The 19929-nt window shown below is 47.7% G+C and overlaps 2 protein-coding genes across 3 annotated transcripts in view; one reads left to right on the forward strand and one right to left on the reverse strand.

The window, feature by feature from the left end:
• Nucleotides 1-1368: 1368 nt before the first annotated feature.
• CBY2 (chibby family member 2) overlaps nucleotides 1369-19929 on the forward strand; it is a 132931-nt gene continuing 114370 nt past the window's right edge. The window contains exon 1 of one of the 2 annotated variants that reach the window (XM_087436048.1): nucleotides 1369-1513. The gene's annotated coding sequence lies outside the window, so the exon portion shown is untranslated. Of the gene's footprint in view, nucleotides 1514-10918; nucleotides 10994-19929 lie in introns of those variants that run through there. The other variant, XM_087436047.1, reaches the window with a different exon arrangement.
• Nucleotides 15554-19929, reverse strand: part of ERICH6B (glutamate rich 6B) — a 45701-nt gene continuing 41325 nt past the window's right edge. The window contains exons 11-12 of the mRNA XM_087435744.1: nucleotides 18345-18570; nucleotides 15554-15760 (exon numbers count right to left, since the gene is read on the reverse strand). Of these exons, the coding sequence (XP_087291870.1) occupies nucleotides 15554-15760; nucleotides 18345-18570 (433 nt within the window). The remainder of the gene's footprint in view (nucleotides 15761-18344; nucleotides 18571-19929) is intronic.

Genomic DNA, 19929 nt, shown 5'->3' on the forward strand with positions numbered 1-19929 from the left:
TTTCTTAAAATAGATTCTCTGCCCCTTTATCTCACTCTTCTCCTTCCGGGACACCTATAACACGGATGTTAGTGTGTTTGATGTTGTCCCACATGTTCCTTAGACTGTCCTCACTCTTTTTAATTCTTTTCTCTTTTACCTGTTCAGCTTGGGTAATTTCTTCTAGTGTAATTTCTTCTAGTCTTTCGTCCAGCTCACAGATCCATTCTTCTGTATCCTCTACTCTGCTTTTGAGTCCTTCTAGTGAATTTTTCATTTCCAGTATTGTATTTTTCATTTCTGATTGGTTCTTTTTTATATCTTCCATTTCTTTGTTGACATTCTCACTGAGTTCATCTATTCTTTTCCCCACGTCAGTGAGCATCCTTAACACTCTTTGTTTGAACTCTCTGTTGGGTAGGTTGCTCATTTCTGTTTCACTTAGTCCTTTTCTGGGGTTTTGTCCTGTTCCCTTACTTGGAATGTATTCCTTTGCCTCCTCATTTTACCTCTTTCCCTGTGCTTGTGTCTACGTATTAGGTAGGTCAGCTACGTCTCCTGCTCTTGGATAGGTGACCTTATGTAAGTGATGGCTTAGGAGGCCTGCAGTGTGCTTCCCTCAGTTCTCAATGTTCCAGGGGTGACCCCTATGTGGGCCACGTGTGTCCTTCTGTTGTGGCCTGTTTGCTCTCCCTGTAGGTGCCCAGGGACGCCAAGTTATGCCCCTGGCCAGCTGTTGTAATGCTCAGCTGCTTAGAGTTGTTGTGGGCCCTTCAGTCTCTTTATCAGGTGTGGGGAGCCCCAGCACAGTTGGCTGCAAGTTCTAATACCACATTTGTGTTGCAGTATTTCTTTTAAGTGAGTAGGCCCCCAGCGTGGCAGGTTGTTAGGCTCAGGGTCTTACAATTGCTGTAAGCCTCTAGCCTATTAGGTCTCTTGTCAGCTCTCTGAGGATTGCAGCTGGGTAGGGCTGGCCTCAGGCACGGGAGCATCCAATTGTTTCAGGCTTTGGAAGGTGGGGCAAACCCCCATGTGGGTCTTTGAGAAGCACAAGTCTTCTGCAGCTGACAAGCCCTGCCACCCACAGGTCCACACACACAGTCAACACAGTCCTGCCCCATGTGCGTGCCCCGACCTCCCAAAGCGGACCCAGTCTCTTCACGGCGGGAGCCCCACACACTTCACCACCTCCCCACACTCTCCACCTGCTCCTTGTGCACGCCCTGCCCCACTGAAGTTGGCTCAGTTGCCAGGCTGCAGCAAAGCCAGTTACCAATCTATGCAGGCCCACAAGTTGCCTGAGGGCTTGTTGTTGGGTGGGGCCAGTCTCTAGGGTGGGCTGCCTGCCCTGGCTGAGCTGGATTAAATCGGTGCTCTAGCAGGTGGGGCAGACCCTGGGCTAGCAGGCCCCAGGGAGAACTCCAATGGCGTCTGTGTCAGCACGCCAACACCAGGCCACAACAATGGCCGCCGCCAATGTCCCAGTCCCTGGAGAGGTCTCACCTCTCACCGAGATGCACTCAGGGCCTATTAGGTGAGTCTCTTTTCACCAAGGTGCACTGTGCACCTTTCCTTCTGGCGATCTCAGGTTGCTTTCTGAAATGGGTGAGTTTGCGTGTGGGCCCTTTAAGAGCCGGTTTTAATGTCTTTGTGAACCAGCTTTTCTGGGGGGTACTCCCCAATGTTTTAGTAGCAGGCAAAGGCAGATATTATGCCACTGGTCTCGATTGTGCTGGGTCCACAAAATGCCCACAGCGGGGGCGCTCCCTGGCTCAGGGCCCCCCGCCTCCAGGGAGGGCTGCGTACCTGTGGGCTGCTCCCGGGCTGCCGTGAGGCGCTGCAGCTTGGGAAGGCGGCGTTTTTCCTCTCCAGAAGGGAGTTTCTGCCTCTTCTACCTCAGTTAGGATTGTCTGTTGTTGCAGGAGTTCCTCTTACCCAGTTTTCAGTTCTGTCTCAGGGGTAATTTTTCCACGAGTAGTTGTAAATTGGCTGTGTCCGCAGGAGGAGGTGAGTTCAGAGTCTGCCTACGCTGCCATCTTGACTTCCTCTCTTCTTTAGTCTCTTTTAATTTAGACCACTCCTCATATGGTTCTGTTTGCTTGTTTTCATGGGATTTATTTTTTTTAAAAACGAGTGTAGGCCAGTTGTCTGATAGAAGGAACCACAGCCTCATGTGCCTTGGTTTCCTCATTATTAAGTTCAGACTGTCCAACAATTGCAGAATACATTCTTTTCAAGTACTTGGAACTTTTGCCAAGATAGACATGCTGGGCCATAAAACTAACAACAAACAAAACAGAAAGACCCAAACATGATTTACAGCAGTGGCTCTCAACAAGGGATGAGCTCCCCACCACCACCAGGGGACAGTTGGCAATGTCTGAAGGCAGTATTGGTTGTATGCCTGGTGTATGGGGGTACTACTGGCTTCTAGTTGGTAGAGGCCAGGGATGCTGCTGAATATCCTACAGTGCACAAGGGAGCCTCCCGCAACAAGGAATTACCCAGCCCCACATGTCAGTAGTGCAGAGGTTGGGCAACCTTGCTGTATACCTGAGCAACCCGCCATCCCCAGCACTTGCTGTTCCCCTCCCCTGGCTTGGTTGTCTTCATACCGACTCATGATATATTTTGCTTGTTTGTTTTTTGTCTGTCTCCCCCCAACCCAGATTGTAAGCTGTATGGGGGGTGGAGCTTTGTTTCATTTCCTGCTGTATACCCAGTGCCCAGAATAGCACCCGCAGTAGGTGCTCAGTATTTGTTGAACAAATGAAAGAATCCACTCTTTTGCCCCAGTCATGTGGCCTTCCCTACCTCACCCATCATTACCAAGTCTGGCCTGTTCTCTGCCCTACATAGCTCTTTATTTCCTCCCCTCCTCTGTGTTTCCAGTGCTGTTGCCTTGGGTCAAGGCCCTCGTTTTCAATATTCCTTGCTTAGAATATTGAAATACCTTTACTGTCACTGACTAGGTGCCTTGAGAAAGTCAAAGGTGGGTTTGGAAGCAATTAACTGTTTTTCCAAGTTGCTTCTTGTCCTTTTGTGTGTTAAGGAGATGTAACCACCAGCCATCCTGAAACTGACCAAGCCTCACCACGAGAGCTATGCCCATGACCTTTGCCTTATTTTAATGCAAAGATCTCTCCAGGAGGAGCTTAGGCCTCATTATGTGGAAGCATGTTCTCCAACTGAGACTGTGCAAGCGAATACCCGCCTCTCCCTTTTGAATATTCATTCCCCAACCAAATAAAATTTCCTGCTTTCCTTTGTTGTGGGAGGCTATGACTTTGGAAATGATTCCTCATGGCCTCCTATTTGCTGCAAATACACTTTACTTTGTGAGACAACTTCCACTGGTGTAGAGTCATTTAACTCACTAGGAGGTGAGCCCACTTGGTTCGGTATCATTACTACCAGAGCCCAGTCTTATGGGCACCCTCCCTCCCCTTTGCTCCAGAATATAAACCTTTAAACTCCGGATGGCACACGGGGCTGTCTCAGTCAGGCCCTTGTGCGTCTGTCCAGCCTCATCTCCTCACTCCTCATCCTCTGTGAGTGCAGGCAATAGAAGACATCATTGTCTAACTTGAGCAGGAAAGGGCTTTATCAGAAGGAAACAAAGGACTTAGGGGCAGACCAGAGGCTGGAGGACCAGAGGGATAAGACAGGAAGCATCGCCAATGCATTTTTTTTTCAAAGTGGAAAAAGTTGGTCCAGACTCCACTGCTGTGGCAGGGGCCTGGATTGGGCATCACTGCAACTCCTTTCATCGCAGCCAAGCTCACTCCCCGTGGGGTGTGCATGTGCATGTGTGTGTGTGTGTGTGTGTGTGTGTGTGTGTGTGTGTCTGTGATTTTCCATGCTTCAACTGAGTGCTGGAGCAGGGAGGAGGACAATCTCTCTCTGTGCCAGTTATCGATTTATTGCCTCTTAGCTCCAAATCCACTCTTTTTTGCCCTGCTTTAAGATTCTGGAGCTAGGGCCCAGCCCGGTGGTGCAGCGGTTAAGTTCACAGTCTCCGCTTTGGTGGCCCAGGGTTCGAGGGTTCGGCTCCCAGGCGTGGACCGACGCACCACTTGTCAAGCCATGCTGTGGTGGCATCCCATATAAAGTAGAGGAAGACGGGCACGGATGTTAGCCCAGGGCCAATCTTCCTCAGCAAAAAGAGGGGGATTAGCAATGGATGTTAGCTCAGGGCTAATCGTCCTCACACACAAATACACACACACACACACACACACACACAAAAGATTCCAGAGCTGGACCCTGAGAATATTTCTCCTCTGCCAGCTGGTGCAATGTTAGGCTTTGTAGGTGCTAGAGGTACACTACAAGGCGCAGGGGAAGGGGATCTCTTTCTCTTTCTGATGTGTCTGTTTTTCCTTCTACTTTCCTGCCATCAGCAGTGCATGGGGGTCTGGTGGCACTGGCTCTCCAGTGAGTTTTCCTGGCATCCTGGTGGGAAGTTTCTTGTTGACCAGCTTTTGCACCCTAGCAGCCACTTCCTGTGCACCAGCGCCAGCCCCCCAACCCTCCAGCCCCACAGTGAACTTCCCCACCAGTCAGTGGGCTACAATCACATCTGCCCAGCTTGGTGTGAATCTTAGCCTTGGTGTTGGTGGAAGATCCTCTTCTGAGTTCTTAGTTCCTTCCTTGGGTACTCTTGAAAGAGAGGAGAGAGAGGGAGAGGGAGAGAGAGTGGGAGAGGGAGGGAGGGAGGGAGAGGTGGGAGAAAGAGGGCTGCCTTTGCTGTTCTTATTTTTCTTAGAGCTCTCTTTTCGTTCCCTTTTAGTACTAACTTGTTTTTTTTTTTTTTTTGTTTATTGCAGTAACATTGGTTTATAACATTGTAAAAATTTCAGGTGTACATCATTGTACCTCTATTTCTGCATAGATTACATCATGTTCACCACCAAAATACTAATTACAACCCATCACCACACACATGTACCCAATTATCCCTTTCACCCTCCTCCCTCCCCACTTCCCCTCTGGTAACCACCAATCCAATCTCTGTCCCTATGTGTTTGTTTATTGTTGTTATTATCTACTACTTACTGAAGGAAATCATACGGTATTTGACCTTCTCCCTCTGACTTATTTCACTTTGCATCATGCCCTCAATGTCCATCCATGTTGTCACAAATGGCTGGATTTCATCGTTTCTTATGGCTGAGTAGTATTCCATTGTGTATATATACCACAGCTTTTTTATCCATTCGTCCCTTGATGGGCACTTAGGTTGCTTCAAGTCTTGGCTATCGTGAATAAGGCTGCAATGAACACAGGGGTGCATGTACCTTTGCAAATTGGTGTTTTCAAGTTCTTTGGATAAATACCCAACAGTGGAATAGCTGGATCATATGGTAGTTCTATCGTTGACTTTTTGAGGAATCTCCATACTGTTTTCCATAGTGGCTGCACCAGTTTGCACTCCCACCAGCAGTGTATGAGAGTTCCCTTCTCTCCACAACCTCTCCAACACATGTTGTTTCCTGTCTTGTTAATTATAGCCATTCTGACGGGCGTGAGGTGATATCTCATTGTAGTTTTGATTTGCATTTCCCTGATAGTTAGTGATTTTGAACATCTTTTCATGTGTCTGTTGGCCATCTGTATATCTTCTTTGGAGAAATGTCTGTTCAGGTCTTTTGCCCATTTTTTAATTGGGTTGTTAGTTTTTTTGTTGTTGAGATGCATGAGTTCTTTATATATTTTGGAGATTAAGCCCTTATCAGATGTATGGTTTGCAAATATCTTCTCCCAATTGTTAGGTTGTCTTTTTGTTTTGTTGATGGTTTCCTTTGCTGTGCAGAAGCTTTTAGTTTGATGTAGTCCCATTTGTTTATTTTTTCTATTGTTTCTCTTGCCCGGTCAGATGTGGTGTTTGAAAAGATGTTGCTAAGACTGATGTCGAAGAGCGTACTGCCTATGTTTTCTTCTAGAACTTTCACAGTTTCAGGTCTTACATTCAAGTCTTTAATCCATTTGGAGTTAATTTTTGTGTATGGTGTAAGGTAAGAGTCTACTTTCATTTTTTTGCATATGGCTATCCAGTTTTCCCAACACCATTTGTTGAAGAGACTTTCTTTTCCCCATTGTATGTTCTTGGCTCCTTTGTCAAAGATTAGCTGTCCATAGATGTGTGGGTTTATTTCTGGGCTTTCGATTCTATTCCATTGATCTGTGTGTCTGTTTTTGTGCCAGTACCATGCTGTTTTGGTTACTATAGCTTTGTAGTATATTTTGAAATCAGGAGTGTGATACCTCCAGCTTTGTTCTTTTTCTCAGGAGTCCTTTAGCTATTCGGGGTCTTTTGTTGTTCCATATAAATTTTAGGATTCTTTGTTCTATTTCTGTGAAAAGTGTTGTTGGAACTTTGATAGGGATTGCATTGAATCTATAGATGGCTTTAGGAAGTATGGACATCTTAACTATGTTAATTCTTCCAATCCAAGAGCACGGAATATCTTTCCATTTCTTTGTGTCTTCTTCAATTTCTTTCAGCAATGTTTTATAGTTTTCAGTGTACAGATCTTTCACCTCTTTGGTTAAGTTTATTCCTAGGTATTTTATTCTTTTTGTTGCAATTGTAAATGGGATGGTATTCTTAATTTCTCTTTCTGCTACTTCGTTGTTAGTGTACAGAAATGCAACTGATTTTTGTATGTTGATTTTGTATCCTGCAACTTTACCATATTCGTTTTTTACTTCTAAAAGTTTTCTGGTGGATTCTTTAGGTTTTCTATATATAAAATCATGTCATCTGCAAATAGTGACAGTTTCACTTCTTCCTTTCCAATTTGGATCCCTTTTATTTCTTTCTCTTGCCTGATTGCTCTGGCTAGGACTTCCAATACTATGTTAAATAGGAGTGGTGACAGTGGGCATCCTTGTCTGGTTCCTGTTCTTAGAGGGATAGCTTTCAGTTTTTCACCATTGAGGATGATATTAGCTGTGGGTTTCTCATATATGGTCTTTATTATGTTGAGGTACTTTCCTTCTATACCCATTTTATTCAGAGTTTTTATCATAAATGGATGCTGGATCTTGTCAAATGCTTTCTCTGCATCTATTGAGATGATCATGTGATTTTGTTCTTCATTTTATTAATGTGGTGTATTACGTTGATTGATTTTGCGAATGTTAAACCATCCCTGCATACCTGGAATAAATCCCACTTGATCATGGTGTATAATCTTTTTAACGTATTGTTGTATGCGATTTGCTAGTATTTTGTTGAGGATTTTCATCGATGTTCATCAGTGATATTGGCCTGTAATTTTCTTTTTTGTGTTGTCCTTGTCTGGTTTTGGTATCAGGGTAATGTCAGCTTCGTAGAATGAGTTAGGGAGCTTCCCCCCCTCCTCAATTTTTTGGAAGAGTTTGAGAAGGATAGGTATTAAGTCTTCTTTGAATGTTTGGTAGAATTCACCAGGGAAGCCGTCTGGTCCTGGACTTTTATTTTTGGGGAGGTTTTTGATTACTGTTTCGATCTCCTTACTGGTGATTGGTCTGTTCAAATTCTCTACTTCTTTTTGATCCAGTTTTGGAAGATTGTATGATTCTAAGAACTTATCCATTTCTTCCAGATTGTCGAATTGGTTGGCATATAGTTTTTCATAGTATTCTCTTATAATCTTTTGTATTTCTGAGGTGTCTGTTGTAACCTCTCCTCTTTCATTTCTGATTTTACTTATTTGTGCCTTCTCTCTTTTTTTCTTGGTGAGTCTAGCTAAAGGTTTGTCTATTTTGTTGATCTTTTCAAAGAACCAGCTCTTGGTTTTATTAATTTTTTCTATTGTTTTTTTGGTCTCTGTTTCATTTATTTCTGCTCTGATTTTTATTATTTCCTTCTTCTACTGATTTTGGGCTTTGTTTGTTCTTCTTTTTCCAGTTCCTTTAGGTGCATTGTTAGATTGTTTATTTGAGATTTTTCTTGTTTGTTGAGATAGGCCTGTATTGCTATAAACTTCCCTCTTAGAACCGCTTTTGCTGTATCCCATAAATTCTGGTATGTCGTATTTTCATTTTCATTTGTCTCCAGGTATTTTTGATTTCTTCTTTGTTTTCTTCATTAACCCAGTCGTTGTTCAGTAGCATTTTGTTTAATCTCCATGTATTTGTGGCTTTTCTGATTTTCTTCCTATAGTTGATTTCTAGTTTCATGCCTTTGTGGTCAGAAAAGATGCTTGGTATTATTTCAATCTTCTTAAATTTATGGAGACTTGTTTTGTGGCCTAATATGTGATCAATCCTGGAGAACGCTCCATGTGCATTTGAAAAGAACGTGTATTCTTCGGTTTTTGGATGGAATGCTCTGTATATATCTACTAGGTCCATCTGTTCTAGTGTGTCGGGTAAGGCCAATGTTTCCTTATTGATCTTCTGTTTGGATGATCTATCCGTTGGTGTAAGTGGAGTGTTAAAGTCCCCTACTATTATTGTGTTACTGTCTATTTCTGTTTTTATGTCTGTTAATAATTGCTTTATATATTTAGGTGCACCTACATTGGGTGCGTAGATATTTACAAGTGTTATATCCTCTTGTTGGATTGTTCCCTTGATCATTATGTAATGCCCTTCTTTGTCTCGCTTTACAGTTTTTGTTTTAAAGTCTATTTTGTCTGATATGAGTACTGCTACCCCAGCTTTCTTTTCATTGCCATTTGCATGGAGTATCTTTTTCCATCCCTTCACTTTCAGTTTGTGAGTGTCTTTAGGTCTGAAGTGTGTCTCTTGTATGCAGCATATATATGGGTCTTGTTTTTTTATCCAGTCAGCCACCCTATGCCTTTTAATTGGAGCATTTAGTCCATTGACGTTTAAAGTAGCTATTGATAAGTATGTACTTACTGCCATTTTTTAACTTTTTTTTTTTTTTTCCTCAGTGTTTTAGTAGTCCTTCTCTGTTCCTTTCTTCTTCTATACAGGATTGATGGTCACTTTAGTTTGACCTCTGTCTGAAAGCTGTACTCTTTAACTACCCTCCTCCCTCCTTTTATGTTTTTGATATCATATCCAACCTCTTTGTGCATTTGTATCCATTACGCTCTAATCGTGGAAATAGATAATTTTTCCTATTTGTGGTCTTCTTTCCCCTTAAATCAGTCCCTTTAACATTTCTTGTAACACTGGTTTCTTGGTGACAAACTCCTTTAATTTTTGCTTATCTGGGAAAATTTTGATCTCTCCTTCCATTTTGAACGATAACCTTGCTGGGTAGAGTATTCTTGGCTGTAAGTTTTTTCCTTTTAGCACTTTAAATATATCATGCCATTCTCTTCTAGCCTGTAAGGTTTCTGCTGAGAAGTCAGCTGATAGCCTTATGGGGTTTCCTTTGTATGTAACTTGACATTCTCTTGCGGCTTTTAGGATTCTCTCTTTATCTTTAATTCTGGACATTCTGATTATGATGTGTCTTGGTGTGGGCCTCTTTGGGTTTATCTTGTTTGGGGCTCTCTGTGCCTCCTGTACCTGGATGTCTGTTTCCTTCCTTAGGTTAGGTAGTTTTCATCTATTCTTNCCTNAAATAGNTTCTCTNCCCCCTTGTNCCGCACTTCCNCTTCCGGGACACCTATACCACGGATCTTAGTGCGCTTGATGTTGTCCCAGAGGTCCNTTAGACCGTCCTCACTCTTTTTAATTCTTTCTCTTTACCTGTTCACCTTGGGTAATTTCTTCTAGTCTTTCTTCCAGCTCACAGATCCGTTCTTCTGTATCCTCTACTCTGCTTTTGAGTCCCTCTAATGAGTTTTTCATTTCCAGTATTGTATTCTTCATTTCTGCTTGGTTCTTTTTTATATCTTCCATTTCTTTGTTGACATTCTCACTGAGTCCATCTATTCTTCTCCCCAGATCCAGTGAGCATCCTTAACACTCTTAGTTTGAACTCTCTGTCAGGTAGGTTGCTCATTTCTGTTTCACTAAGTTCCTTTTCTGGGGTTTTGTCCTGTTCCCTTACTTGGAATGTATTCTTTTGCCTCTTCATTTTGCGTCTTTCCCTGTGCTTGTGTCTAATTATTAGGTAGGTCAGCTCGTCTCCTGCTCTTGGATAGGTGACCTTATGTAAGTGATGGCTTAGGAGGCTTCCAGTGTGCTTCCCTCAGTTCTCAATGTTCCAGGGGTGACCCCTAAGTGGGCTACGTGTATCCTTCTGCTGTGGCCTGTTTGCTCTCCCTGTAGGCACCCAGGGAGGCTGAGTTATGCTCCTGGCCAGCTGTTGTAATGCTCAGCTGCTTGTAGTTGTTGTGGGCCCTTCAGTCTCTTTATCAGGTGTGGGGAGCCCCAGCACAGTTGGCTGCAAGTTCTAATACCACATTTGTGTTGCAGTATTTCTTTTAAGTGAGTAGGCCCCCAGCGTGGCAGGTTGTTAGGCTCAGGGTCTTACAATTGCTGTAAGCCTCTAGCCTATTAGGTCTCTTGTCAGCTCTCTGAGGATTGCAGCTGGGTGGGGCTGGCCTCAGGCACAGGAGCACCCAATTGTTTCAGGTTTTGGAAGGTGGAGCAAACCTCCTATGTGGAGTCTTTGAGAAGTACAAGTCTTCTGTGGCTGAGAAGCCCTGCCGCCCACAGGTCCACACACACAGTCAACACAGTCCTGCCCGTGTGGCGCCCGACCTCCCAAGTGGACCCAGTCTCTCCACTGGCGGGAGCCCACACACTCTGCCACCGCCCCACACTCTCCACCCGCTCCTTATGCACACCCTGCCCCGCTCAAGTCAGCTCAGTTGCCAGGCTGCAGAGAATCCAGTCACCAATCTATGCAGGCCCACACGTTGCCTGAGGGCTTGTTGTTTGGTGGGGCTAGTCTCTAGGGTGGGCTGCCTGCCCTGGCTGAGCTGGATTAAATCGGTGCTCTAGCGGGCAGACCCTGGGCTAGCAGGTCTCAGGGAGAACTCCAATGGCGTCTGTGTCAGCACGCTCACACCAGAGCCACAACAATGGCCGCCGCCAATGTCCCAGTCCCTGGAGAGGTCTCACCCCTCACCGAGATGCACTCAGGGCCTATTAGGTGAGTCTCTTGTCACGAAGCTTACCGTGCACCTTTCTTTCCGGTGATTTTAGGATGCTTTCTGGAACGGGTGAGTTTGTGCGCGGGCCCTTTAAGAGCCAGTTTTAGTTTCTTTGTGAACCGGGTTTCTGGGGTGCTACCCAATGCTTTAGTAGCAGGCAAAGTCAGATATTATGCTGCTGGTCTCAATTGTGCTGGGTCCACAAAATGCCCACAGCCCGGGCGCCCTCGGCTCAGGGCCGCGCCTCCAGGGAGGCTGCCAGCCTGTGAGCTGCTCCCGGCGGCCGTGAAGCTGGCGGCTTGTGAAGGTATGCGTTTTCCTCTCCAGAAGGGAGTCTCTGCCTCTTCTACCCCAGTTAGGATTGTCCGTTGTTGCAGGAGTTCCTCTTATCCAGTTTTCAGTTCTGTCTCAGGGGTAATTTTTCCACGAGTAGTTGTAAATTGGCTGTGTCCACGGGAGGAGGTGAGTTCAGAGTCTGCCTACGCCGCCATCTTGACTCCCAAGCCCAGTACTAACTTGTTAATTTTTTTTTTTTTTTTTTGGTGACTGAGCTGGCCCTGAGCTAACATCTGTTGCCAATCCTCCTCCTTTTGCTGAGGATGATTGGTCCTGAGCTAACATCTATGCCCATCTTACTCTATTTTGTATGTGGGACGCCACCACAGCATGGCTTGATGAGTGGTGTGTCAGTCCTTGCCTGGGATTTGAACCTGTGAAACCTGGGCCGCCGAAGCAGAGCACGCAAACTTAACCACTATGTCACCGGGCCAGCCCCAACTTGTTAATAATTTATATTACATTCTCCCTGTTCAAATTACTGATGTGGTTTCTGTGTTCTGACTGGACTCTGACCGATAGAATCTTTTTTAGTTTCCGTAGCGGGAGGCAGGGCACTGCTGTCCACTAATAAATACTCACAGGGGTGGTGTCCTCCATAAAGGAAGGGGGGCTGGAGGTTGGACAGCCAAAAAAAGATACTTGTCCAACATGTCTCCAAATGCCATAACCTTATATGTCTGCCCCAGATGGCCGCTCTCTCCACATCTCTGCACAGACCGTCTCCTCTCCCGGGGACTCCCAGCATGCACCCCAGCCTGCCCCTCTTTATCCTGTAGCTCAGCTCAAAGGCCACCTCCTCAGAGAGGCTTTCTGTGACTCCCCGCCCCCCCAGGTGATTCTTCTCCTTTGCTTCCACTGTGCTCCTCCACAAAGCAACAATTTCATTGTTTTGCTGTTTCTTGCTTCTCTGATTCCCACTCTGTAATCCTGCTGAGAATAGACCACTTGTTCTGTTCTCTGTGGACCATCAGCACACTCAGTGCTGGGCACTCAGTGTCTGTTGCATGGCCTAATTTAGTAATTAATTTCTGTGGGCACTGGATGAGTGCCTTCTGGACACCTTGGGGCATCCACCGATTAAGTTACCCATCAGGAAAGCTTCATGTGTAACTGTGGAGGTTAGTGTTGATAAACAGCCCGACTTAGTTCATTTTCATTTCTAGGAGAAGTGCCTTTTCCTGCCAAGTCATTGAAGCTAAGTAAAATGGTAAAGAGTCAGAGAATTTGTCCCCTCAGGAAGGTGAGGGCCCGGGAGGGTCCAGGGGTGTGAGGCAGAGAGGGTGTTATGGGTTGAACTGTGTTTCCCCCAAATTCATATGTTGAAGTCCTAACCTCCTCAGTACCTCAGATTGTGACCTTATTTGGAAATAAGGTTGTTACAGATGTAATTGGTGAAGATGAGGCCATACTACAGTTGGGTGGGCCCCTAACTCTTTTTTTTTTTTTTTTGAGGGAGATCAGCCCTGAGCTAACATCCATGCTAATCCTCCTCTTTTTGCTGAGGAAGACCAGCTCTGAGCTAACATCTATTGCCAATCCTCCTCCTTTTTTTCTTTCCCCAAAGCCCCAGTGGATAGTTGTATGTCATAGCTGCACATCCTTCTAGTTGCTGTATGTGGGACGCGGCCTCAGCATGGCTGGAGAAGCGGTGCGTCAGTGCGCGCCCAGGATGAGAACCCTGGGCCACCAGTAGCGAAGCGCGCACACTTAACCGCTAAGTGGGCCCCTCATTCAATATGACTGGTGTCTGTATAAAAGAGGAGATTTGACAGAGATGTGCACCCAGGGAGAACGCCATGTAAAGATTGAAGTTATGCTGCCACAAGCCATGGAGAGGGGCCTGAACACATCCTTCCCTCACACCTTCTGAGGGAAGCCCTTGATCTTCTAGCTTCCAGAACTGTGAGACAATACATTTCTGTTGTTTCAGCCTCCCAGTTTGTGGCACTTGGTTACAGCAACCCTGGGAAACTCATACAGGAGTGGGATCTGGATTTTTATAGTTCCTGGCCATCTGGTTGGCTACTTCCATTACTTCCATCACAGGCTGTGAGGTGATTCGCTTTTCTTTGTGAAAACAGTCCGAGTGCCGTGTTACTCTGTCCAGCCGTCGGTAGCATTGGCACAGAGCAGCAGTTACATGATAAGCTGGACATTCATATTTCTAGGTGAAATCTCCTGTCTTTTAAATGTCAGAAACAAAATATTTTAAAACAGGGGGCTGACCAAACAAAATGCCCCCGCAAGGCCACCTGATGACAACCTCTGCCTTAATGGAATCCTGTTTTCAGCTTTTGCGAAAGGAGGAAGACCTAGGAGAGGAACTGGCAGACGATAATTTAAGCATCACGATAATTTAAGCCCATGTCTATTAAGCACAATGTGAGTGCTTTACAGAGGCTATCTCCTTTAGTCCTAACCATAACAAGTGAGGTGTGTTCTGGGATTGTTCTACTACAGGTGAGGAAACTGAGTCACAGAGGGGCTTACAACCTCACCCAAGGTCCCAGAGCTAGGTGGTGCCAAGACCTCAGCCCAGGGCTGGCTGGTCCCAGAGCACACGTGTCTTCAGTTCCACAGCAAACTGCCTCCTATTCTAGCAGGAGAAACATCGGGGCTGGCTGAGACACGGCCGCAAGCCTGGGAGGACTTGTTGCCAAGACTGACACAGGAGCTTCTGTCTCTAGCGCCTGGTAAGGAAAGGGGATTCTGTGCACCCTGAGCAGAGTGCAGAACTAACGGGGCACACCGCAACTCTGAGGCTGCCTGTGAAGGTTTGCTTCTACAGTGGCCCTCTGTCAGTTGTGGCTCACTACCTGGCAACAGAGTAACTGTTGTGTTAGCTGATGAGACTGTTCGCCAGCAAGGTTGCAACAGCCAAACGGTGGAAGTGACTGTGTAACGCCCACCACTGCCAGACTTACTGGAGTCCCCCCTCAGCTGCTCAGTTGTCGTGGTTTGGGGTGATGCCAAGGCTCGGGTGAAGGTTGGCAGCAGGCAGTGTGAGCTCAGAGAGCAGGGCCACGAAGGTGGGGCCTGGGTGTCACTGCTCACGGCAGGGAATAGCTTAATTGCTAGGCTGAGTGGGAAGAAGGGGTTTCCCACACTGTCTTGATCTAGACTGCAGCTGAGGTCATCCTGGGAAGTTTGCAGTGTCCCAGGGATGTATAAAAGGCCCACTGTAGGGGGATGCCTACCTCCTGAGTCCTTCTTTTCTAGAAACTACTGCCCTTTCCCATGCTTAGGCATCAACTAAGAGCTATGTTTACAAGACATAACCCCCCCCTTACCACACTGGACTGCACCAAGGGTGGCCTCCAGATGAAACCAGGCCAATCAGAGATCACTGGGGTCTTCAGAGAGAGAACAGAGGACAAAGCCACAGGAACTGAGATGCATAGAAAACATGTCTTCAGAACAAGATGAGTGTCGCAAAGATGAGAATGAAAATCCTCTTGGCTTCTGGAGGCCTCCCACGCTCCAATCCTTTCTGAGACCCACTGCATATTCCATCCAGACTACGCACTTCCCATTTTGCTTTACCTACTTGAGTTGGTGACTGTTACCAGTGACCAAAAAGGTCTCAGCTATTGGAGGGGCTTTAAGTGTGGGTCTTTTCAGGCTCCCAGCCAATTGCTGGTTTGGGGGACCTGCTGCAGGCTAGTGTTGGTTTGCTGTCTGGGTTTCTCTCTGCTCTGGCAGAGGAGGAAGAGAGGGTGTTTGTGATGAGGTCAGAGCTAGTGAGAGCCTCCCAGGGTACTATTTCTAGACCCATTTTACAGATGAGGAAACAGGCATAGAGCTACTTGCCCAAGGTCCCACAGGCAACAATTGGTGGTGCTAGGCTCTGAGACAATCTGAGACCTGAGTCAACCCAAGCACAGGGAGGCCGCAAAAGGAGGCCCTTCTGCATTCAAGGGACCAGTAGAAGCCATCAGGACAGGGGTTGACATGTATTGCCTACTGAAACAACTTGCTTCTAATGCTGTCAGGTCAGGGCTGATGGTTAAGTCTTTTCTGTGCCCAGCCACAGATTCTGTCAGCCCCCCAAAAAACATTTTATTTTTCTTCAAACCTAGGAGCTGTGACAGGTCCCAAACTACAAACCAGTTCTCAAAAGACAAAAGCAGGGCTTTGGGGGGTCTCCTTCATGCGCCCAATGACTCCAGCTTCCTGAGTCATTCAGCAGATGCTGGAGAAGCCCTGGGACGATTTGGTGACTAGAGGCAAGATTCCTTCCTCAGACTCATGTCCGCTAGAAAAATCTTGGCGGCCTTTATAAAGTTTTCCAAATCAGAGGCGGTCAGGAAATTCAGGATCCTACTCATTTTTCCCAGAAGGAACTGGATCTTCTGAGCTGTTGAACTGAATTCCACCTCCAGGATTGCTTTCTCCTTCATTTCGCTCAGCACTTCCGGGACTATGAACTGTGGGGATTCATTGAAGGCTAGGTGAGGGTCAGAGCTGCTCAGGCACCGAGCTCCCCTGACCCCAGGATTAGGCCCCTGTGGCCAGGACCAAGTCTTCCCCAGAAACTTCACATTCCAGAGCAAATCTGTGCTCCCAGGCTGGCCACTGGCAACGGGCTGCTGCTTCCTCAAACACACTCACTTGGCCTGTGCCTGTGGCCACACAGGCTATGGTGGCGTGGGCTAAGGCCACACCCCAGCCTGACCCCAAACCAAAGGGTTGCCAGCTCCTGGAGCCCAGTGGCCTGCCTTCCAGAGGCTGTGCCCTGCTGGGGGCATCCAGCTTCTCCCCATGGATTCCCTACCACAGAGGGAGACCGTCTTCAGTATCTACCACAAGGCCCACTTCCAGCTCACGCTCCCTTGGAGTGTGTCTGGGTTTTGTTGGGATGAGGTACTGCCCCAGCGAGGCCACCTCTAGGCCGACTCCTGCCTTGGTTTGTAGCCTACAGAAGGCCAAGCAAAGGGTCTCCTGGAGGGGGAAATAATAAAGGATAATACCAATATGTTCTATGTCTATGAGGTATCCAGCTTATGAAATGTTGTCACACAAACTGTCTTATTTAAGCCTTACAACAATGTTGTGTCCATTTTGCGGGTGACAACGGGCTCAGAGAGAGCAAGAGGCCTGCCTGGTGTTGCACAAGAAGTGGAGAGGCCAGGCGTGGAATGGTGTGGTTCTTCCCAGGGCACCTAGGCTGCCTGGACTGGGCCAGACCCTGCTGACACTGTGCCCCGGCCCTCATCTCCTTCTTTTGACTGTGACTGGTCCCTTTTGTGCTGATTTGCTTCATTTGGGGCCCACCCCCCACTGACACAGACTGCCCCCCTCCACCTGGCTCTCTGCCCTTCACCCACCATTTCTGAGCACCGACTTCCTTTCCTGGCCCTCCTCCCTCATGGAACCCCACTGTCACTCAAAGACAGATGGTGCATCTCTTCATGCCCTCTCCACCCCTGCTGCCCCCTCTTAGCTTGTCACCGCTGGGCAGGGGACGAATGGACAACTTGGGGACGGTCAAGTGTAAGTACAGGCCTCCTCTTTGCTGGGTTGGCTGCTCTGGGAAGTCCAGGGTAGGTAAGGAGGTTGGGACGTCATTATTCAGCGTGTAAAATCGCATGCCTTGCCAGGCAAGGGGACCTAGGGTGATCTGCTCTCTGGATCTGCTTGGAACTTTCCTAGTTTTAGCACTCAAAGTCTCATGTCCTGGAAAACCCCTCAATCCTGGGCAAACTGAGGTGGCTGGCTACCCTAAACCTACCAGCTTCCCTCCTCTCCTTCCAAATAATATTCATACAACTTAATTTTGCCAGAGTCTGCTGTTTGGCTGCTTCTTCCATCAACCTATTTCTCCATCTGCCTCACCTCCCAGGAGATATGTCCATCTGTCCGTCTCCTCAGACAGTCCTGCTTTCCGAGGGTCTGGTGGGTCTGTAAGTGGAGCCTTCCATGGAATAGGAGAGGGGAGCGGGAGCAGGAGCAGGGTCTTGTGTGGGTCTCAGTGGGGGGCCAAGGGCACCCTTCATCCTCTCCTGACTCTGGTCCTCGGGAAGGGTCTCAGGAGCCCACCTTCTTGCCCTCTCACAGTCAGAACTCCCAGGTCCAGACTCACTGCTTGTAGTATGTTGCATTGTGGCCCCCAAAAGATATGTCCAAGTCCTAATCCCAGTACCGGCGAATGTGACCCTATTTGGAAACAGGGTCTTTGCAGATGTAACTAAGGACCTCAGATGAGGTCATCCTGGACTTAGAATGGGTCCTAAATCCAATGTCTGGTGTCCTCGTAAGAGAAAGGAAAGGGAGATTTGATACACAGAGAGACAGAGGAGAAGGCCTTGTGAAGATGAAGGCAGAGAAGGGAGAGGTGCCGCCACAAGCCGAGGAACGCTAGGAACCCAGAAGCTGGGGAGGCAAGGAAGGATTTTCCCAAGAGCCTTTGGAGGCAGCGTGGCCCTACTGACACCTTGATTTCAGACTTCTAGCCTCCACAATTGTGAGAGAATGAATTTCTATCGTTTTAAGCACTACCCCCACCCCTCATTTGTGGTAATTTGTTACGGCAGCCCCAGGAAACAGATCCATCTCTGCTACTTTCTTGTCTGGCCTAGGCAGTGCACCTCAGGCTTCCAGGGGGTCATTTGTGTTGAGATGAGTGTCTGGGGAGGAGGGAAGGGGACACCAAGGGCAGGGCTGAGGACACAGACTTCCCCCTCGTTTCTGGCCCTGCCATCTGACAGGGCTGTTGTGAGTGTCAGGTGACATGATGCATGTTGACATCTTTCTTTTTTTGTCTGGCTCATGGTCGAGCTCTTTGAGGATGTCAGTGTCCTCAGAGCCAAATCTCACAGTGCTCAGAAGTTAAATGAATGCCTTTGTATACAGTCATGCAGCAGGTCAATGAAGGGGGCCTTGTTTTCCTATGGGATGGACTGATGCAGAACGTGGCCTGGAGGGCGGTGGCACGGACCAGTCACAGCAGGCAGTGGCCTGTGTGCAGGTGGGTGCCCGCCGGGCAGAGGCTGGGGGGAGTTGAGACCTTACCTTGTACTTGGTGCCCAGGTTCATGCAAATGTGCTTCTTTTGGTGGGTGAAGTGGAAGACGATGTTATCCTGGCTCTTTATTTGTACCCTGATGTACTGGTTGATTTTCAAGGAGATGGACTGGACTGGGGGCGCGTGGACGTGGAGGTTCAGATTCCACCAGTTCCAGGCCTTCTGGCATTTGCCTTTGGGGAAGTAGTAGCCCAGGGTATGGCTCAGGCTCAACCTAGACCAAGAAAGCGTCAGGCAGCCACAGTGCTGGGTCCTGGGGGTGAGGGGACAGCCTCTCTGTGGCCACTCAGGCCTGCCCCTCCTCCCCCTCACTCCTTCCTCTCTGGCCCACAAACAGCCCCACAGGGGCTTGGCAGGTGGGAGAAGTTCCAACAAGGAGGGTGAACCGAAGACCAAGTGCAGCCCTTCAGCCCCCACCATGTCCTCATTCGGTCTCCTCTCGAGTCCCTGTTCTCTGCCTTCCGTCCCTGGGTCACACGAGCTTTTTACCTCTTCACAGCTTTGCCATGCTGTTCCTCTGCCTGGAACGGTCTTCCCACCCTGCATGGCATGGCTGGTTCCTGCTTATCCTTTAGGTCTCAGCTTAAATGTTACCTCCTCAGAGAGGCCCTGTCCTGACCAGCCCCTCTGGTTCGGTATATGACTCTCCATCTCTGTCCCTTGTTAGTTTCCTCCAATTTACTAATCTATACAGTTGATTCTTGTTATCCATGGCAGCTAGGTTCTATAAAGTCACCTCAAACACTGAGTTAGTTAGTGAACACTGAACCCATTGCTCCTATAGATATCTCTCACACAGATAATCTTAAATCCTAAAAACAACCCATGGTAGATGCCAACTGTCCCCAGAGCTGGAGATTCTTGCACTACACTGCCCTGCCCCCTCCCGTCTCCATCCTCTGATCATCTCTGTAGGAGCTGAAACCAGAAGGCAGAGTGTTGCCTTGTTTAGCATCAGCTGGGAAGGTGTGCACTAAGAGACTCAAAATTTTCACTGCATTTTGCATGTCCGTGACACTATGTACATATATATGTCCATATTCCCCAGGAGCAGTGAGTTCAGTGTTCCCTGAGTGTTCACAGCTACTTTATAACTATTGCAAATAATAAGAATTGACTGTACTTGTTTGTCGTCTGTTCTCGGCCTCTAAAATATAAAGGTAAAGTGTGGTCCCGGAGGGCAGGGTTCCCTGATGAAATCCTGCTGCCCAGCACTGCGCCCGGCTCTCACGTAACCAGGTGTCGGATGAGTGAGGGGTGGATGGGTTTCTCCTTCTTTCAGCCCAGACCCTGCTCTCCTCTGAGCTGTTCTTTCTTGGCATTTCAAACCCACCATGTCCCTCTGGCCCTCGCCTCTGCCTTTTGAATCCCACCAAGACTGTCCCTAGAATCCGTGCTGTTGGGGCAGCAACTTCTCTCGGGGATCGGATGCAGACAGGAGGAGAATCTGAGACCTGGGCTAGTCAGGAGAAAGTAGGGTTTGGGGAGCTGGATTTCTCAGACCACGGGCCAGGTCTTGTCTGGGCTGCTCAGGGGCCTTGTAGGTAGGCTCAGAGGGGGAAGCCAGCTCAGG

The sequence above is a fragment of the Ceratotherium simum genome, chromosome 10 (genome assembly GCF_057802395.1).
Source record: "Ceratotherium simum simum isolate JZ-2026a chromosome 10, ASM5780239v1, whole genome shotgun sequence".
NCBI classification, from domain to species: domain Eukaryota; kingdom Metazoa; phylum Chordata; class Mammalia; order Perissodactyla; family Rhinocerotidae; genus Ceratotherium; species Ceratotherium simum.